Source organism: Globicephala melas, chromosome 17 (assembly GCF_963455315.2).
Source record: "Globicephala melas chromosome 17, mGloMel1.2, whole genome shotgun sequence".
NCBI classification, from domain to species: Eukaryota; Metazoa; Chordata; class Mammalia; order Artiodactyla; family Delphinidae; genus Globicephala; species Globicephala melas.
In genome coordinates this window covers 42,653,339-42,672,673 of record NC_083330.1, presented here as the reverse complement: position 1 = coordinate 42,672,673, position 19,335 = coordinate 42,653,339, and the positions used below count along the sequence as shown (strand labels likewise).

Here is a 19,335-nt window from a genome sequence, read left to right as displayed (position 1 = left end):
ATAGATACAGATAACAGATTGGTGGTTGCCAGAGGCAATGGGGTGGAAAGTGAACGAAATGGGTAAAGGTGGTCAAAAGATACAAGCTTCTAGTTATAAAATTTAAATAGTCCTGGGATATAATGTACAGCATGGCGAGTACAGTTAATAACACTGTATTCCATATTTGAAAGGTGCTAAGAGTAAATCTTGAAAGTTCTCATCACAAGAAACAAAACTTTTTTAACTATGTATGGTGACAGGTGTTAACTGGGCTTACTTTGGTGATCATTTTGCAATATATACAAATATCAAATCATTACATTGTACACCTGAAACAATATAACACTATATGTCTTTTACACTGTAATAAAAAAATTAATAAACAAGATCCCAGGAAGTCATGTGATCCAGTTTCTTGCCTCGAATACATCAAATCACCATATTTGCTTGCTATTTAGGGAAATGGTATGGTATTCTATTTTAGGCATATAAAGAATTTTAATTTCTATGATCTTAATTTCCAGCAGTATTTTCCCCTGGTTTTCATATGAGTGTTCTCCATTGCAAATAAGTAACAATTAAAAACAGTTTATCCCAGTCATAGGTTGAAAATACAGCAGATGAAATTTTAAAGAATTGTTGAAACCAAATAACATGTCTGTAAAACTTTCAAACAGTGTGGTACCAGGCTTGAAGAAATACAACACAAGGCAAAAGTGGTAAGATAGTTTAAAATGCAGTGTACTGAGGGGAAAAAGAAAAGAACATGTATCATGCAACCAGTAACCATAAGAGAGGTAATTACCCTATTATCAGATAAAATAGACTTTAAGAAAAAAAACTGTTACTAAAGATAACATGGGACACTTTATAATGATGGGTAAATTCAAGAAGAAAATATATACAAATGAACTTATTTACAAAATAGAAACAGACTCACAGATTTCGAAAACAAACCTACAGTTACCAAAGGGGAAACGTGGTGGGGAGAGATAAATTAGGAGTTTGGGATTAACATACACACACTACCATATAAAAAATAGATAACCAACAAGGACCTACTGTATGGCACAGGGAACTCTACTCAATATTCTGTAATAACCTACATGGGTAAAGAATCTGAAAAAGAATGAGCATATGTGTATGTATAACTGAATCACTTTCCTCTACACCTGAAACTAACACAACATTGTAAATCAACTATACTCCAATAAAATTTTTTTAAAAAGAATATAAAACATATGAGCATAGCAACAGAGCCCCAAAATACATAAATCAAAAACTGACAAAAGTGAGAAGAGAAATAATTCAGTAACTTACAATAATAAACAGAACAGACAGAAAATCAACAAAGATATAGAAGACCTGAAAAACACTATCAACCAATTTAGACCTTACATCTATAAACCATTCCATCCAACATCTGCAAAAATACACTGCTATCTCAAGGAAAATCAGAAAACGTTTGAACTGAATGAAAATAAAAACACAACATACCAAAATTCATAGGATGCAGCTAAAGAAACGTAGAGCTGTAAATGGTAAATGTCTATAGTAGAAAAAGAGAACTATCTCAAATCAATAACCTAGGCTTCTACCTGCAGGCAGCAGAAAAACAAACTAAACCAAACTAAACAAGCTAACCCAAACTGAACAAACAAAAACAAGGACCACAATACCAAAAAAGGCAGGAGAGGAAGAGGGCAAATGCAGTTAAACTATTGTAAGATTATTCAGGAAATGGTAAGAATGCTAATTTAAGGTAGATGCCAATAAGTCAAATATCCACTTTGTAATCTTTAGAGAAGCAACTGAAATAATTTTTAAAAGAGTATAATTAAAAAGACTTTAAGGCAAAAAGAATTACTAGCGTGAATGAAAGAGGGACATATTTCAGAATGATTTTTTTTAAGTATATTCAACAATAAGGTATCACCGTACTGAATCTGTATGCACTTAACAATGTAACTTCAAGGTATATAAACTGAAGGTTGGCAAAACTATAAAAGGGAAGTAGACAAATCCACAATCATAGTTGGAGATGTTAACCATTAACATACCTCTCTTAGTAACTGACAGAACAAGCAGACAATGAAAATCCATATGGATTTATAAGATTTGAAGAACTCTAATAACCAATTTGAAGCAACTGACATTTATGGAAGAATAAAGCAACAACTGTAGGATACACATGTCTCATCAATTACACATGGAATATTTACAAAAATAAAATTTTCACCATGTACTAAGTCATAAATTATAATGGATCAAAATCATAGAGAATGTGCTGACCACAATGCAGTTAAATTAGAAATCAATAACAGAAAGATAATTATTCGCTAAATGTTTAGAAATTAAGCAACACACTTCTAAATAACCCACGGATTACATAAGAAATCAAAATGAAATTTTTTAAGCTGAATAATAATGAAAAGACAACATATAAAATTGTGGTGATAAAGCTAAATAGATGGTTAAAGAAAAATGTACAGTATTCAATGCACATATTAGAGTAGAAAAGGGCTGAAGAAAATCAATAACCTAAGCTTCCACCTCAAGAAGCTAGAGAAAACAATGGCAAATCAAATCCAAAGAAACAGGAAAAAAAAGAAATGATTAAAAAAAATAAGAGCAGAAATACATTACGGGGACTTCCCTGGTGGCACAGTGGCTGAGAATCCACCTGCTAATGCAGGGCACACGGGTTTGAGCCCTGGTCCAGGAAGATCCCACATGCCACGGAGCAACAAAGCCTGTGTGCCACAACTACTGAGCCTGTGCTCTAGAGCCCGTGAGCCACAACTACTGAGCCCTCATGCCACAACTACTGAAGCCCACGTGCCTAGAGCCCGTGCTCCGCAACAAGAGAAGCCACGACAATGAGAACCCTGCGCACCGCAGCAAAGAGTAGCCCCTGCTCGCCTCAACTAAAGAAAGCCCGTGCACAGCAAAGAAGACCCAACACAGACAAAAATAAGTAAATAAATAAATAAATTTAAAAAAAGAAAAGAAATACATTACAAAGAAAGCAGGAATACAATAGAAAAATCAATAAAGTTGGGTTTCAACTAATTTTAATAAAGCCATAGCAATACTAATGAAAATACAAATTACTAATATAAGCATTGAAAAGAGGATATCATAACAGTTCCTAGATTTTTTTAAGGCAACTTTAAAATGAAAAACAAACAAAAAAACCCAACTTTATGGCTTAAATATGACAACTCAGAGCAGAGGCAAGCAAACTTTTTCAGTAAGGAGCAGACAGTAAATATTTCAGGCTTTTGCAAGCCATGCAGATTCTGTTCCAGCACTTAACCCTGTCGTTTTAGCTTGCAAAAGCAGCCACAGACGACATGTAAACGAATGAGAAGAGCCGGGCTCCAATAAAATTTTATTTACAAAGTTAGGCCCACACCACTGTTTGCTGATTTTGAGGAAATGGAGAAATTCCTTGAAAAGCGTAACTAACCAAAACTAACCAAAGGAGAAACAGAAATCTAAACAGTCCTATATCTGTTAAAGCAATTAAATCAGGAATTAAAACTTTCCAACTAAGAAAACTCCTAACTAGTATGACTTCATGATTAATTTTTCCTAACATTTAAAAAACTGGTAAGGGGCAGCGGAGGGATAAATTGGGAGACTGGGATTGACATATACACACTACTATATGTAAAACAGGTAACTAATAAGGGCCTACTGTGTAGCACAGGGAACTCTACTCAGTACTCTGTAATGACCTATATGGGGGAAGAATCTAAAAAAGAGTGGATATATGTATATGTATAACTGATTCACTTTGCTGTACAGCATAACTAACACAACATTGTAAATCAACTAGACTCCGATAAAAAAATTTTTAATTAAATTTAAAAAATGTTAAAACTAATGAAGGAAAAAAGTTGGAGATTTCACATTTCCTGATTTCAAAACTTACTACAAAGTCATGGTAATCAAAACAATGTGATACTGACATAAAGACAGACATACAGATCAATGGAATCATATGGAGGGCCCAGAAATAAACCCTCCTATCAATGACCATTTGATTTTCAAGAAGGGTGCCAAGATCATTCAGTAGCGAAAGGACAGTCTTCGACAAACGATGTTAGAAAAACTGAACAGCCATATGCAAAACAATATGAAGTTGGATCCTTGTACCACATACAAAAATTAACTGAAAAGGGATCAAATACCTAAATGTGAGAGCTAAAACTATAAAACTCTTAGAAGAAAACAAGGGGAAAAGCTTCATGACACTGGATTTGGCAATGATTTCTTGGATATAACACCAAAAGCCCAGGCATCAAAAGAAAAAGTTGTAAGTTAGACTTCATCAAAATTTAAAACTTTGGTTCTTCAAAGGATACTATCAACAGAGTCAAAAGGCAACCCACAATGGGAGATGATACTTGCACATCATATCTGATAAAGGATTGATACCCAGAATATATAAATAATTCCTACAACTCAGTAACAAAAAAAACTTTTTAAAATGGGCAAAGGACTTGAACAGACATTTCTCCAAAGAAGATATACAAACAGCCAATAGCACAGGGAAAGGCTAAAAATAACAAACTTACCGAGTAACAGCAAAAAATGTGAAGTAACTGGAACTCCCACACATTACTGGTGAGAATGTAAATTGGTACAACCACTCTGGAAAACTCTTGGCAGTATCCATTAAAGCTAAATATATGCCTGCCTCCTAGGTATGCATCTAAAGGAAATCAACACCTCTGTCCAATACAAGAATGTTCTTAAGAGCTTTCTTCATAATTGTCAAAAGCAGAAAAAATCCAAATGTACCTCAAAAGGAAAATAAATATATAAACTGTGAATCTTTATACAACGGAATACCACAAGGCAATACAAAGAATAAACTGTCATTCATTCAAGAACCTGGGTTAATCTTGGCCATAATGTTGAACAAACAAATTCAAACACAAGTGATTCTCATTTAAGTTTCAAGAACAGGTTCAAGAAATTTATCTGTGTTGATAGAAGTCAGAATTCAAACACAAGTGATTCTCATTTAAGTTTCAAGAACAGGTTCAAGAAATTTATCTGTGTTGATAGAAGTCAGAATAGCAGTCACTTGTTTTAGGGGTGGGGTACTAATTACAAAAAGGCAAGGAGAGCGTTTTGGGGTGCAGGAAATATTTTATTTCTTGATCTGGATAGTAGTTACACAGGTGTATGCATATGCAAAATCTGAGCTGTATACTTAGGATTTGTGCTCATTAAAAAACAATGAAAATATTAAGGTAATCAACCTTGGAGAGTGGAAGGGGAAGAAACCAAGAATATTATTTCTCAGCGTTAACTCCACGTTATTCCATAGTACAGAAAGCAGTGGAATATAACTAAAAGTTACTAATAACATCACCATCAGATTGTCTTTCCTTATCTCCTAAAAAGCAGTTGGTCTCTGACTCCTGAGTTCCCAGAGATAAGTTTTGTATTCTCAGGCCTAAAAGAATTGCCTGGCATATGTTAATAATAAGTGTACTAAGTGAATTAATAAATATATGAACTTTGAAGTTACAGTTCATTTACATCAGACCATTCCCATGTTAAAAAAAAAAGAAACTAAAAAAGTGATTAAGAAAGAAGTTTTCAACTATGCTGGCATTCTCAATCTGTCTATTCAATATTCTGAGGATGTCATGGGTAATGTCATTTTTCCCACTGAGAGAACTTTCCTCAAGATGTGACCTTGCTGTCTTTCGCACCACTTCGTTCCCCAAAAAGGAAAAAGAGAATATTTTCCAGCGTCATACAGAATCCTAGCAATGTAAATTAGCATATTCGGTAAAGCTTAAGAACTGAGTAACAGAGTGAACAATTCTGACAAGAACAATGAAATTTTTTTTCTATCTGTTGCGGCAATTTGGGGGATTATGATTCTAATAATCCATCATTAGTAACAAACCATAAAAAAAAAATTCTGTAAAGCAAGGTCTCTAGTTCAAGATAGCCCAAAATACATTAGCAGAAAAACTAAGCTTTTAAAGCATAGTCAGTGTAGGAAAGCACACATTACTTCTAAGCAGGCTGAAAATGTTTCCAGTGACAGCTACACCGCTTACCTGCTCCAGCACATCCAATTTTAACTCCAGCTTGCTGAGAACCACGTCTCCGCCCCATAGTGAAAGCTGTAGATCTGACGGCTTTAAGTTTTTGATGTAGCGATTCACATAGCTCATTAAAATTGGAGTCACATAAGACTCCAGCATTCTTTAAGGTACAGAGGAGTCAAAGTCAGAAGCTGAAAGGGATAAAGACAGAAACATTAGAGGTAACTGAGTCTGTGGAGCATTCCTTAAGGAAAAGGCGTTTCTCAGGAAAGGTTGAAGAGGCCGAAAAGCAACAGTCCCCACCAAAGCGGCCGCTCGCCTTCCCCCAGAAGCAGAGAAAACTCAAATGGACTCTGCTCCAGCCGCGACTGCCTCACTAGTACAACTCCCCTCAACTCGCCTGGTGAGGAGTGGGAGGAAGAGGTGGTGACCTAAAGAAAGCGGGTCCCCTGGAGTGGGAAAATGAGGAGAGGCAGGCTCGCCTTTGGCCGCCGCACCCCTCCCTTAGCCAGCCCAGCCGCCCCAGGAGGCCCTCGCCCCCCCTGGAACCCGGCCGGATCTACCACCGTAGAAACAGAGCCAGAAGCAGGCCGTACGCTTCTCGCCGTATTGCACCCTCGGGTGACACGCCGAAGAGTACCGTGGCGTCTCCTCCACCTCCCGGTACCCGGCACCCGCCTGCTGAGGCGGCGCAGCTCCCGTACAGCGCACTTCCGGGTGTGCCCCGCTCGGTGCTCGAAACAAACTAACCCTCCACCGCCACCACTCGACTCCGCAGCAGGGCCGGAGTTCTCAGGCCGGAGAAGCCATTCAGTGCCTCTTCTAGGAGGAGACCGCTGGCGCTCGACCAGCCTGCGTCTCCGCTCCTACCCAGCCAGTGGTTCGCACAAAGCTCTAGGAAGTGCGCGGGGGAGGTGGGCGGACCGGTAAAGCGGAGACACCGGAGATCCGGAAGTGGTGCTGCGGCAAGAGAGCAGCTGAGGTGGATATCGAGTCCGAGTGAGGAAGGACGGAGGGCCAATAGGTCCGATGAGGAGGAAGAAAGCGGGTCCTAGTGTTTAAAGCCCTGAAAACTAAGTGGTTTTTGTTTTTCTTAGGAAATGGAAGACCTGGAAAGAACTTGGGTTCAGTGCGCAGAGCAGTAGCAATAAGGCTGCAGGTGGGGTGGGGGGTAAATTTAGATGGAGAGCTTCATTCGCGGGGGGAAAGGAGAAGTTGAAGGGATCAGGATTAGGAGACTGCGTTTTGACCAAACGTGCAGACGACCTCTCGCGTTCTTTTACTTTGGCGAAGGGTGGTTTAGTATGTTTAAATTTGTGCGGGGAAGGAATAAAGAGAAAATCGTGGAGGTCCGTTGGATTGCAGTCCGATATATGGAACTTCAGAGAAGCGGTAGGAATAGCAGAAGGAAATAAGACTCTTAGAGAAAGTGAAAAGAAATAGCTGATAGATAATGAATTCAAAGTTTTTTAAGGGTCAGTATTGGTTTTATTAGGCTGAAATGAATGTATAAAATACTACCTTTCCTTCTAGTACTTTGCAAGCTTACGAAGTCAAGAAACTCAAACACCCAACACCGGATAAACACCTATATACTGGGCTTAAAGGGATAGCATAGGACATGCTGCCTAATTATTGACCAGTATTTACTATTTTTGGTAACCTCTGAAGAAGACACCTACCACTGCATTTTGAAAATAGACTTTCCTTACAAGGTTATTAAAATATCCACCCATGTTGTCGTTGCATTTAATTGAAAACACTTCCTAAGTAAATTCCTAAAACTCTTTATTGGAATTCGATTTAAGATTTCTTTTCTTTTTAATTTTTGAATTTTATTTTTTTATACAGCAGGTTCTTATTAGTTATCCATTTTATACATATTAGTGTATGTATGTCAATCCCAGTCTCCCAATTCATTGGTGATATGATGAAGTTGAGGTTTCTTGAAAGAGTTTTAGAAACTGCCATAGGAAAGAGGCATAAGTGAGGATGCCAAGGTGTTTAGATCTATTTTGTTAATGAAAATAAGGAACTAAGTTTCAAAAAGAAAGAAGGTGGGGTGGTTGGAGAAAGAGGAAGGAAGGAAAGAAAAAAAAAGGAAAGAGAAGCAGCTAATGGCTAATTCAGAGCAGCTGTCCTCTCACAAAAAGCCTTGATGAGTAACCCAAGTAACTTGGGTCTTATTAAAGCCTACTAAATCAGCCAAGTAAATTATCCAAGGAATTAGTTATTTGCTTCACCTGAAAAGTGAAGAGGTTGAAGCCATGGCTCAGAAGTTTTAATATAAATGGTTGCACTAATTGTTTGAAAGCCCTAGGTGGTCTAGAGCAGGAGCTCCAAGTCCTGTTATTCTGCTAGGGAAGAAAAAGGGCCTAGTCTTATTTGTGTGGCAATTTAATAAATGAGACCAATATATTAAGATAAATTAGCCAGATATTTTTAACAACTTTATTGGACTATAACTGTTTACAATAGTGTGTTAGTTTCTGCTTTATAACAAACTGAAACAGCTATACGTATACATATATCCCCGTATCCCCTCTCTCTTGCAACTCCGTCCCACCCTCCCTATCCCACCCCTCTAGGTGGTCACAAAGCACTGACCTGTCCTCCCTGTGCTAAGCGACTGCTTCCCACTAGCTATTTTACATTTGGTAGAATATAGAAATCCATGCCAGTCTCTCACTTCGCCCCAGCTTATTCTTCACCCTCCCCCGGTTCCTCAAGTCCATTCTCAACATCTACATCTTTATTCCTGTCCTGCCCCTAGGTTCTTCATAGCCATTTTTTTTTAGATTCCATATATATGTGTTAGCATACGGATTTGTATTTCACTTTCTGACTTACTTCACTCTGATAACAGACTCTAGCCCCATCCACCTCACTACAAATAACTCAATTTCGTTGCTTTTTATGGCTGAGTAATATTCCATTGTGTATATATATATATATGCCACATCTTCTTTATCCATTCATCTGTCGATGTACACTTAGGTTGCTTCCATGTCCTGGCTATTGTAAATTGAGCTGCAGTGAACACTTTGGTACATGAATGTGTTTTTTGGGGGGGTTTTTTAACATCTTTATTGAAGTATAATTGCTTTACAATGGTGTGTTAGTTTCTGCTTTATAACAAAGTGAATCAGTTATACATATACATATGTTCCCATATCTCTTCCCTCTTCCAGCTCCCTCCCTCCCAACCTCCCTATCCCACCCCTCTAGGTGGTCACAAACCACCTAGCTGATCTCCCTGTGCTATGTGGCTACTTCCCACTAGCTATCTATTTTACGTTTGGTAGTGTATATATGTCCATGCCACTCTCTCACTTTGTCACAGCTTACCCTTCCCCCTGCCCATTTCCTAAAGTCCATTCTCTAGTAGGTCAGTGCCTTTATTCCTATCTTGCCCCTAGGTTCTTCATGACTTTTTTTTCCTTAGATTCCATATATGTGTGTTAGCATATGGATTTGTTTTTCTCTTTCTGACTTATTTCACTGTGTATGACAGGCTCTAGGTCCATCCACCTCACTACAAATAACTCAATTCCGTTGCTTTTTATGACTGAGTAATATTCCATTGTATATATGTGCCACATCTTCTTTATCCATTCATCTGTTGATGGACACTTAGGTTGCTTCCATGACCTAGCTATTGTAAATAGAGCTGCAATGAACACTGTGGTGCCTGACTCTTTTTGACTTACGGTTTTCTCAGGATATATGCCCAGTAGTGGGATTGCTGGGTCGTATGGTACTTCTATTTTTAGTTTTTTAAGGAACCTCCATACTGTTCTCCAGAGTGGCCATATCAATTTACATTCCCACCAACAGTGCAAGAGGGTTCCCTTTTCTCCACACACCCTCCAGCATTTCTGGTTTGTAGACTTTTTGATGATGGCCATTCTGACCGGTATGAGATGATATCTCATTGTAGTTTTGATTTGCATTTCTCTAATGATTAATGATGTTGAGCATTCTTTCATGTGTTTGTTGGCAAACTGTATATCTTCTTTAGAGAAATGTCTGTCTAGGTCTTCTGTCCATTTTTCGATTGGGTTGTTTGTTTTTTTGATATTGAGCTGCATGAGCTGCTTGTAAATTTTGGAGATTAATCCTTTGTCAGTTGCTTCATTTTCAAATATTTTCTCCCATTCTGAGGGTTGTCTTTTGGTCTTGTTTATGGTTTCCTTTGCTGTGCAAAAGCTTTAAGTTTCATTAGGTCCCATTTGTTTATTTTTGTTTTTATTTCCATTTCTCTAGGAGGTGGGTCAAAAAGGATCTTGCTGTGAGTTATGTCATAGAGTGTTCTGCCTATGTTTTCCTCTAAGAGTTTGCTAGTGTCTGGCCTTACATTTAGGTCTTTAATCCATTTTGAGTTTATTTTTGTGTATGGTGTTAGGGAGTGTTCTAATTTCATTATTTTATATGTAGCTGTCCAGTTTTCCCAGCACCACTTATTGAAGAGGCTGTCTTTTCTCCACTGTATATTCTTGTCTCTTTTATCAAAGATAAGGTGACCATATGTCCGTGGGTATATCTCTGGGCTTTCTATCCTGTTCCATTGATCTATATTTCTGTTTTTGTGCCAGTACCATACTGTCTTGACTACTGTAGCTTTGTAGTATAGTCTGAAGTCAGGGAGCCTGATTCCTCCAGCTCTGTTTTTCTTTCTCAAGATTGCTTTGGCTATTTGGGGTCGTTTGTCTTTCCATACAAATTGTGAAATTTTTTGTTCCAGTTCTGTGAAAAATGCCAGTGGTAGTTTGATAGGGATTGCATTGAATCTGTAGATTGCTTTGGGTAGTAGAGTCATTTTCACAATGTTGATTCTTCCAATTCAAGAACACGATATATCTCTCCATCTATTTGTATCATCTTTAATTTCTGTCATCAGTCTTATAATTTTCTGCATACAGGTTTTTTGTCTCCTTAGGTAGGTTTATTCCTAGATATTTTATTCTTTTTGTTGAAATGGTAAATGGGTGTGTTTTGTTCATTTCACTTTCAGATTGTTCATCATTAGTGTATACGAATGCTAGAGATTTCTGTGCATTAATTTTGTATCCTGCTACTTTACCAAATTCATTGATTAGCTCTAGTAGTTTTCTGGTAGCATCTTTAGGATTCTCTATGGATAGTATCATGTTATCTGCAAACAGTAACAGCTTTACTTCTTCATTTCCAATTTTTATTCCTTTTATTTCTTTTTCTTCTCTGATTGCTGTGGCTAAAACTTCCACAATAATAGTGGTGGATAATAGTGGTGAGAGTGAGCAACCTTGTCTTGTTCCTGATGTTAGTTGGAAATGCTTTCAGTTTTTCACCATTGAGGACGATGTTGGCTGTGGGTTTGTCATATATGACCTTTATTATGTTGAAAAAAGTTCCCTCTATGCCTACTTTCCAGAGGATTTTTATCATAAATGAGTGTTGAATTTTGTCAAAAGCTTTCTCTGCATCTATTGAGATGATCATATGGTTTTTCTCCTTCAGTTTGTTAATATGGTGTATCACATTGGTTGATTTGCATATATTGAAAAATCTTTGCATTACTGGGGTAAACCCCACTTAATCATGGTGTATGATCCTTTTAACGTGCTGTCAGATTCTGTTTGCTAGTATTTTGTTGAGGATTTTTGCATCTATATTCATCAGTGATATTGGCCTGTAGTTTTCTTTCTTTGTGACATCTTTGTCTGGTTTTGGTATCAGGGTGATGGTGGCCTTGTAGAATGTGTTTGGGAGTGATCCTCCCTCTGCTATATTTTGGAAGAGTTTGAGGATAGGTGTTAGCTCTTCTCTAAATGTTTGATAGAATTCGCCTATGAAGCCATCTGGTCCTGGGCTTTTGTTTGTTGGAAGATTTTTAATCACAGTTTCAATTTCAGTGCTTGTGATTGGTCTGTTCATATTTTCTATTTCTTCCTGGTTCAGTCTCAGAACATTGTGCATTTGTAAGAATTTGTCCATTTCTTCCAGGTTGTCCATTTTATTGGCATAGGGTTGCTTGTAGTAATCTCTCATGATGCTTTGTATTTCTGCAGTGTCAATTGTTACTTCTCCATCTTCATTCCTAATTCTATTGTATTGAGTCTTCTCTCTTTTTTTCTTGATGAGTCTGGCTAATGGTTTATCAATTTTGTTTATCTTCTCAAAGAACCAGCTTTTAGTTTTATTGATCTTTGCTATTGTTTCCTTCATTTCTTTTTCATTTATTTCTGATCTGATCTTTATGATTTCTTTCCTTCAGCTAAGTTTGGGGTTTTTTGTTCTTCTTTCTCTAATCGCTTTAGGTGTAAGGTTAGATTTTTTATTTGAGATGTTCCTTGTTTCTTTGGTTTTTGTTTTTGTTTTTGCAGTACGCGGGCCTCTCACTGTTGTGGCCTCTCCCGTTGCAGAGCACAGGCTCCGGACGCGCAGCCTCAGCGGCCGTGGCTCACGAGCCAAGCCACTCGCGACATGTGGGATCTTCCTGGACCGGGGCACAAACCCGTGTCCCCTGCATCGGCAGACGGACTCTCAACCACTGCGCCACCAGGGAAGCCCTGTTCCTTGTTTTTTAAGGTAGGATTGTATTGCTATAAACTTCCCTCTAAGAACTTCTTTTGCTGCATCCCATAGGTTTTGGGGTGTCGTGTTTTCATTGTCATTTGTTTCTAGGTATTTTTTGATTTCTTCTTTGATTTCTTCTGTGATCTCTTGGTTGTTAAGTAGTGTATTGTTTAGCCTCCATGTGTTTGTATTTTTTACAGATTTTTTTCCTGTAATTGATATCTAGTCTCATAGTGTTGTGGTCAGAAAAGATGCCTGATACGATTTCAATTTTCTTAAATTTACCAAGGCTTGATTTGTGACCCATGGTATGGTCTATCCTGGAGAATGTTCCATGAGCACTTGAGATGAATGTGTATTCAGTTGTTTTTGGATGGAATGTCCTATAAATATCAATTAAGTCCATCTTGTTTAATGTATCATTTAAAGCTTGTGTTTCCTTATTTTCATTCTGGATGATCTGTCCACTGGTGAAAGTGGGGTGTTAAAGTCCCCTACTATGATTGTGTTACTGTCGATTTCCCCTTTTATGGCTGTTAGCATTTGCCTTATGTATTGAGGTGCTCCTATGTTGGGTGCATAAATATTTACAATTTTTATATCTTCTTCTTGGATCGATCCCTTGATCATTATGTAGTGTCCTTCTTTGTCTCCTGTAATAGTCTTTATTTTAAAGTCTATTTCGCCTGATATGAGAATTGCTACTCCAGCTTTCTTTCGGTTTCCATTTGCATGGAATACCTTTTTCCATCCCCTCACTTTCAGTCTGTATGTGTCCCTAGGTCTGAAGCGGGTCTCTTGTAGACAGCATATATATGGGTCTTGTTTTTGGATCCATTCAGCCAGTCTGTGTCTTTTGGTGGGAGCATTTAATCCAGTTACATTTAAGGTAATTATCGATATGTATGTTCCTATTACCATTTTCTTAATTGTTTTGGGTTTGTTATAGTAGGTCTTTTCCTTCTCTTGTTTTTCCTGCCTAGAGAAGTTCCTTTACCGTTTGTCATAAAGCTGGTTTGGTGGTGCTGAATTCTCTCAGCTTTTGCTTGTCTGTAAAGGTTTTAATTTCTCCATCAAATCTGAATGAGATCCTTGCTGGGTAGAGTAATCTTGGTTGCAGGTTTTTCTGCTTCATCACTTTAAATATGTCCTGCCACTCCCTTCTGGCTTGCAGAGTTTCTGCTGAAAGATCAGCTTTTAACCTTATGGGGACTCCCTTGTGTGTTATTTGTTGTTTCTCCCTTGCTGCTTTTAATGTTTTTCCTTTGTATTTAATTTTTTTTTTTTTTTTTTTGCAGTACACGGGTCTCCCATTGTTGTGGCTTCTCCCATTGTGGAGCACAGGCTCCGGACGCGCAGGCTCAGCGGCCATGGCTCACGGGTCCAGCTGCTCTGTGGCATGTGGGATCCTCCCTGACCGGGGCACAAACTCGTGTCCCCTGCATCGGCAGGCGGACTCTCAACCACTGCACCACCAGGTAAGCCCTGTATTTAATTTTTGATAGTTTGATTAATATGTGTCTTGGCATGTTTCTCCTTGGATTTATCCTGTATGGGACTCTCTGTGCTTCCTGGACTTGATTAACTATTTCCTTTCCCATATTAGGGAAGTTTTCAACTATAATCTCTTCAAATATTTTCTCAGTCCCTTTCTTTTTCTCTTCTTCTTCTGGGACCCCTGTAATTCGAATGTTGGTGCATTTAATTTTGTTGCAGAGGTCTCTGAGACTGTCCTCAATTCTTTTCATTCTTTTTTCTTTATTCTGCTCTGCAGTACTTGTTTCCACTATTTTATCTTCCTGATCACTTATCCGTTATTCTACCTCAGTTATTCTGCTATTGATTCCTTCTAGAGAATTTTTAATTTCATTTATTGTGTTGTTCATCACTGTTTGTTTGCTCTTTAGTTCTTCTAGGTCCTTGTTAAACGTTTCTTGTATTTTCTCCATTCTATTTCCAAGATTTTGGATCATCTTTACTATCATTACTCTGAATTCTTTTTCAGGTAGACTGCCTATTTCCTGTTCATTTGTTTGGTCTGGTGGGTTTTTACCTTGCTCCTTCATCTGCTGCGTGTTTCTCTGTCTTCTCATTTTGCTTGACTTACTGTGTTTGGGGTCTCCTTTTCGCAGCCTGCAGGTTTGTAGTTCCCATTGTTTTTGGTGTCTGCCCCTAGTGGCTAAGGTTGGTTCAGTGGGTTGTGTAGGTTTCCTGGTGGAGGGGACTAGTGCCTGTGTTCTAGTGGATGAGGCTGGATCTTGTCTTTCTGGTGGGCAGGACCACATCCGGTGGTGTGTTTTGGGGTGTCTGTGACCTTATTATGATTTTAGGCAGCCTCTCTGCTAATGGGTGGGGTTGTGTTCCTGTCTTGCTAGTTATTTGGCATGGGGTGTCCAACACTGTAGTTTCCTGCTCATTGAGTGGAGCTGGGTCTTAGCATTGAGATGGAGATCTCTGAGAGAGCTTTCCCCACTTGATATTACATGGAGCTGGGAGGTCTCTGGTGGACCAATGTCCTGAAATCGCCTCTCCCACCTCAGAGGCACAAGCCTGACACCTGGACGGAGCACCAAGACCCTGTCAGCCATACGGCCAGGTACGTGGGGAATTTCTTCCCTTTTGGGAAGTCTGAGGTCTTCTGCCAGCATCCAACAGGTGTTCTGTTGTAGTTGTTCCACATGTAGATGTATTTCTGATGTATTTGTGGGGAGGAAGGTGATCTCCATGTCTTACTCTTCTGCCACCTTGAGTGTCTCCTAGCCAGATATTTAAAATAGATCTTTTACTATGATGTATAAACAATATAATAACTAATCATGGAATACTAAACATTTTTTGTGCTATTTTTCTCTTGGAGCCAAGAAAAAAATTGCCGAATTCCTGCCTTGGAAAAATTATCTGAGCACTGACTTTTTTTCTTTGGTTTTAAGAATCAAAAAGTAGTGGTTTTCGACCTGTGTTCTGTTGTGCCGTGTTCCTTAAGTAGTCAAGATACATTTCATTCCTTTTCACTAATATGTTTCCTTCATTGCTCATGCTTTTTTTTAACGTCAAATAAGTAGCCCTTCCCAAATCTCCTATTATATTTTTTATTGAGATATTCCCCCCACAAAAAATATATTTTTTAAGTCTCAATAAGCCTTTAAGCCATGTTGGTTATATAGGCAATAGTTCTCCAGAGTCAGGTGAAGTTTTTTGCTTTTCTTAATTAATAAACCTTATTTATTTTAGACCAGTTGTAGGTTCACGGAAAAATTGAGCTGAAAGTACAGAGAGTTCCCATATAATCTCTGTCCCCACACACATAAAACCTTCTCCACTATTGACATTCCCCACCACAGTGACATTTATTAAAATTGAGGAACCCATGTTGATGCATCATTATTACCCAAAGTCCATAGTTTACAGTAGGGTTCACTCTTGATGTTGTAAATACATTCTATGGATGTTGTACACTGCTAATGAAAACTCCACAGTGAAGAGGAATTTAGAAATATCCAGCAGAGCTGAACATACATATATTGTAGCACTTCCACTTGTAAATAATATAGAGAAAGTCTTACATACATGAACAAGGAGTCTTGTTTAACAGTATTTTGCAGCATTAATTTTAATAGTAAAATAGTGCAAACAATTGAATATCAACAGGAAAAATGTGGTACATTCATATAATGAAATTTATAGTAACGAAAATAAATGAGTTAGAGCTATGTCTTTCAAATGTTTTACCTACAGTTAGAAATATAGTTTACACCATGACTCAATTTATATGTAAAAAGAGAGAGAGAAAGAGAGAACTTTCACAAAACTATATTTAAATTGCATGTGGTGCACATGTGCATGTGGTGCATTCTATTTTCTCTGTTATTCTATTTCTTTTTTTCTAAAGTAGTTCATGACCTACTAAATTGATTGCGCTACTAATGGTTTGCAACTCAGTCTACGAAACAAACACTGAACAAAATTATATATTTAACAACATTACTAAATCTGAAAAATATAACATTGAGAAAAAATAACAATAAGTATAGCATATCATATTTATAATATATATAAACATATATATGGCATTCCAAGATATATATGGCTCTATATTATGATAGCTACATATTTATAAATAGTATTAAATATTTTCATGACAAAGAAAAACACCAAATTCAGGATAGTAATTACCTGTAAAGAAGAAGAGATGGAAGAATAAAACAAGGGAAGGGAATACAGGGTACTTCAACTGTATCTATAATGTTTTTTAAAATAATGCAAAATATTAATATTTGAGAGTTAGGTGGTAAGTACATAGGTGTTTTTGTATGTTTATATATGTACAAAATACTTGATAACAAAAGATTAATCAATTAGACCAACATTTCTCAAGTTTATATCACGCCTTCAAAAAACCATAAAATCCCACCTTTTCTAAGAAATTATATATTTTCAGACATTTGATTATATTAATAACAGAGTAAATTTTAAAGAAACAAAAGTTTTAGTCATATTTTAGGGACTATCTTAAGGATATCCTATTTTGCCAGGCTAATTAATAGTGATAATAGGGGTAGTGGGCTGAATGGCAGCCCCACAAAAGATATGACCACATCCTAATTCTCAGAACCTGTGAATATTACCTTGGTAATATAGTAAGAGATTGAATATTACCTTATATAGCAAAATATGTGATTAAGAATTTGGAGAAGAGGAGTTTCTAGATTTTACCGTGGGCCCTAAATCCAGTAACAAGTGTCCTTATAAGAATGAGACAAAGGAAGATAACAGACAGAAAAGGAGGAGGCAGTGTGACCACAGAGTCTGGAGTGATGCAGCTCTGGGCCAAGGAATGCCAAGAGCCACCAGAAGCTAAAAGAAGTAGAAATAGAAGAAGAAGAAGAATCTTCTTCCCCCACAGCCTCCAGAAGGAGTGCAGCCCTGCTGACACCTTGATTTTGGACTTCTGGCCTCTGGAACTACAAGAGAATAAATTGTGCTGTTTTAGGCCACCCAGTTTGCAGTAATTCGTTACAGCAGCCGCAGGAAACTAATATACTAGGTCAGATTGACAGGGGAGATAGTCTTCATATAATATGAAGATATTAACCCTGAGCTAGCAGAAGAACATAAATTAAGATTCTTATCTTGAATGGCCAAAAGACTTCAGACAGAAACTCAATGAGGACCATTTTACAGGGAAAGACTGGATATCTCTCCATGAGGTCAGGGTTTTATGATAATTAAATAATTGAAACATTTCTTTACCTGAGGTGGACCCAATATTTTAGGAAGCAAACTTAAAGGGAAATATATTTGGTGTGGTGATTTTATAGGAAATCTATATCCAGAAACTTGATTACGGAGATGAGGGCTGAACACTTTTCTTTCCTAAGTCAACATCAGAAACATCCTTAAAATATTTTTGTGCACAAATTTCCTTTTTGGTTGCATTGGTTTTAAAAATATGTCCATAAATTCTTTAATAACTCTTTTAAAAAGTGGAGCCTAATTCCCCTTTCTTTGAGTATGGGTTGTATTTAGTGACTCACTTTTAAGGAATTCAAGGAGGCAGAAGTGACAATATGTGATTTCTGAAAGTAGGACATAAAAGGCATTGTGACTTCTTCCTTACTCTATGTATTATTTCCTCTAGGAGAAGCCGGCTGCCATGACATGAGAATGCTCAAGCTTCACTAGGGGAAAGTTAACATGGCAAGAACCTGAGGCCTCCTGCCAAGGGGCAAGGATGAAACTGGGGTTTTCTGTCAACAGTCAGCCTTAAGATGATCACAGTCCTTGCTGACATCTTAACTGTAACTTCATGAGAGACCCTGAGCCAGAGTTACCCAGCTAGGCTGCTCCTGAATTCCTAAACCACAGCAGAAATTGTGAGATAAGTGTTTATTATTTAATCTTCTAGATTTGGGGGCAATTTCTTACATAACAATAGGTAACTAAAATACTGACAGACCTTCCAAATAAAGTGCCAATTTTGTTCAGAATAAATTAATAAAATGAATATCCCAATTATCCTATGGTTTTCCAGAAGTAGTTATGTAATAAATAGTTCATAACAATACTATTGTCACCTAGTAAGCTTAAGAATAATATTATTTGTTGAGTATTTAATATGTACTATGAATTTTACCAGTGAAAAAACTTAGCCTTTGAGTACTATGCCTAATCTATTAAGAGTAACTAGCTTTTGAATTCATGTCCCTCTAAGTACACATCCCACGCACTTAACTATTCTCTTACTCTGCAAGACCTTCAAATTTTTGAAAACTTTGTCTCTGTTTATTTCTTTTATTTCTAGACTATCTCAAGTTCCTTTGATCTTTTCTCTTTCAGTCTTCTTACTATCCTAATCTACTTCCTCTGAATGCACTTAAGTTTGACGATGTTCCGTTTAACATTTAGTCCCCAGAATTGAAAACAATAATGTGATATGATCAGTACAAAGTATCATAAGATTATTACTTCTCATTATTTACAAAATGTACTCATAGATAAAGCCTGAGGTCACTAGCTACATCACACCCTAGACTTGTATTAAGACCATGATCAATTAAAACTTGCAAGTCTTCCACATGAACTGTGGCCATATGAAGATTTCCTTCTTTATCTACATGCTGGCCTTTAATTCAATAGAGATACTGCCAAGAAAATAAAAAGGCAAGCCACAGACTGAAATATTTTTAAAACACATATCCATCAAAGGAGTTTT

At 37.4% G+C, this 19,335-nt stretch overlaps 1 protein-coding gene and 1 long non-coding RNA gene across 3 annotated transcripts in view; one reads left to right on the top strand and one right to left on the bottom strand.

Moving 5' to 3' along the window:
- VPS13B (vacuolar protein sorting 13 homolog B) overlaps positions 1 to 6,951 on the bottom strand; it is a 798,623-nt gene extending 791,672 nt beyond the window's left edge. The window contains exons 1-2 of the mRNA XM_060287492.2: positions 6,816 to 6,951; positions 6,078 to 6,256 (exon numbers count right to left, since the gene is read on the bottom strand). Of these exons, the coding sequence (XP_060143475.1) occupies positions 6,078 to 6,224 (147 nt within the window). The 5' untranslated portion in view covers positions 6,225 to 6,256; positions 6,816 to 6,951. The remainder of the gene's footprint in view (positions 1 to 6,077; positions 6,257 to 6,815) is intronic.
- LOC132593778 (uncharacterized) lies at positions 6,830 to 18,766 on the top strand. 2 transcript variants are annotated; one of them, XR_009559606.1, is made up of 4 exons: positions 6,830 to 7,047; positions 12,470 to 12,635; positions 13,922 to 14,101; positions 18,262 to 18,766. It is a non-coding gene; the product is annotated as an uncharacterized lncRNA (long non-coding RNA). The 2 variants fall into 2 exon arrangements; XR_009559605.1 differs by lacking the exon at positions 6,830 to 7,047 and adding an exon at positions 7,649 to 7,780.
- Positions 18,767 to 19,335: the final 569 nt, after the last annotated feature.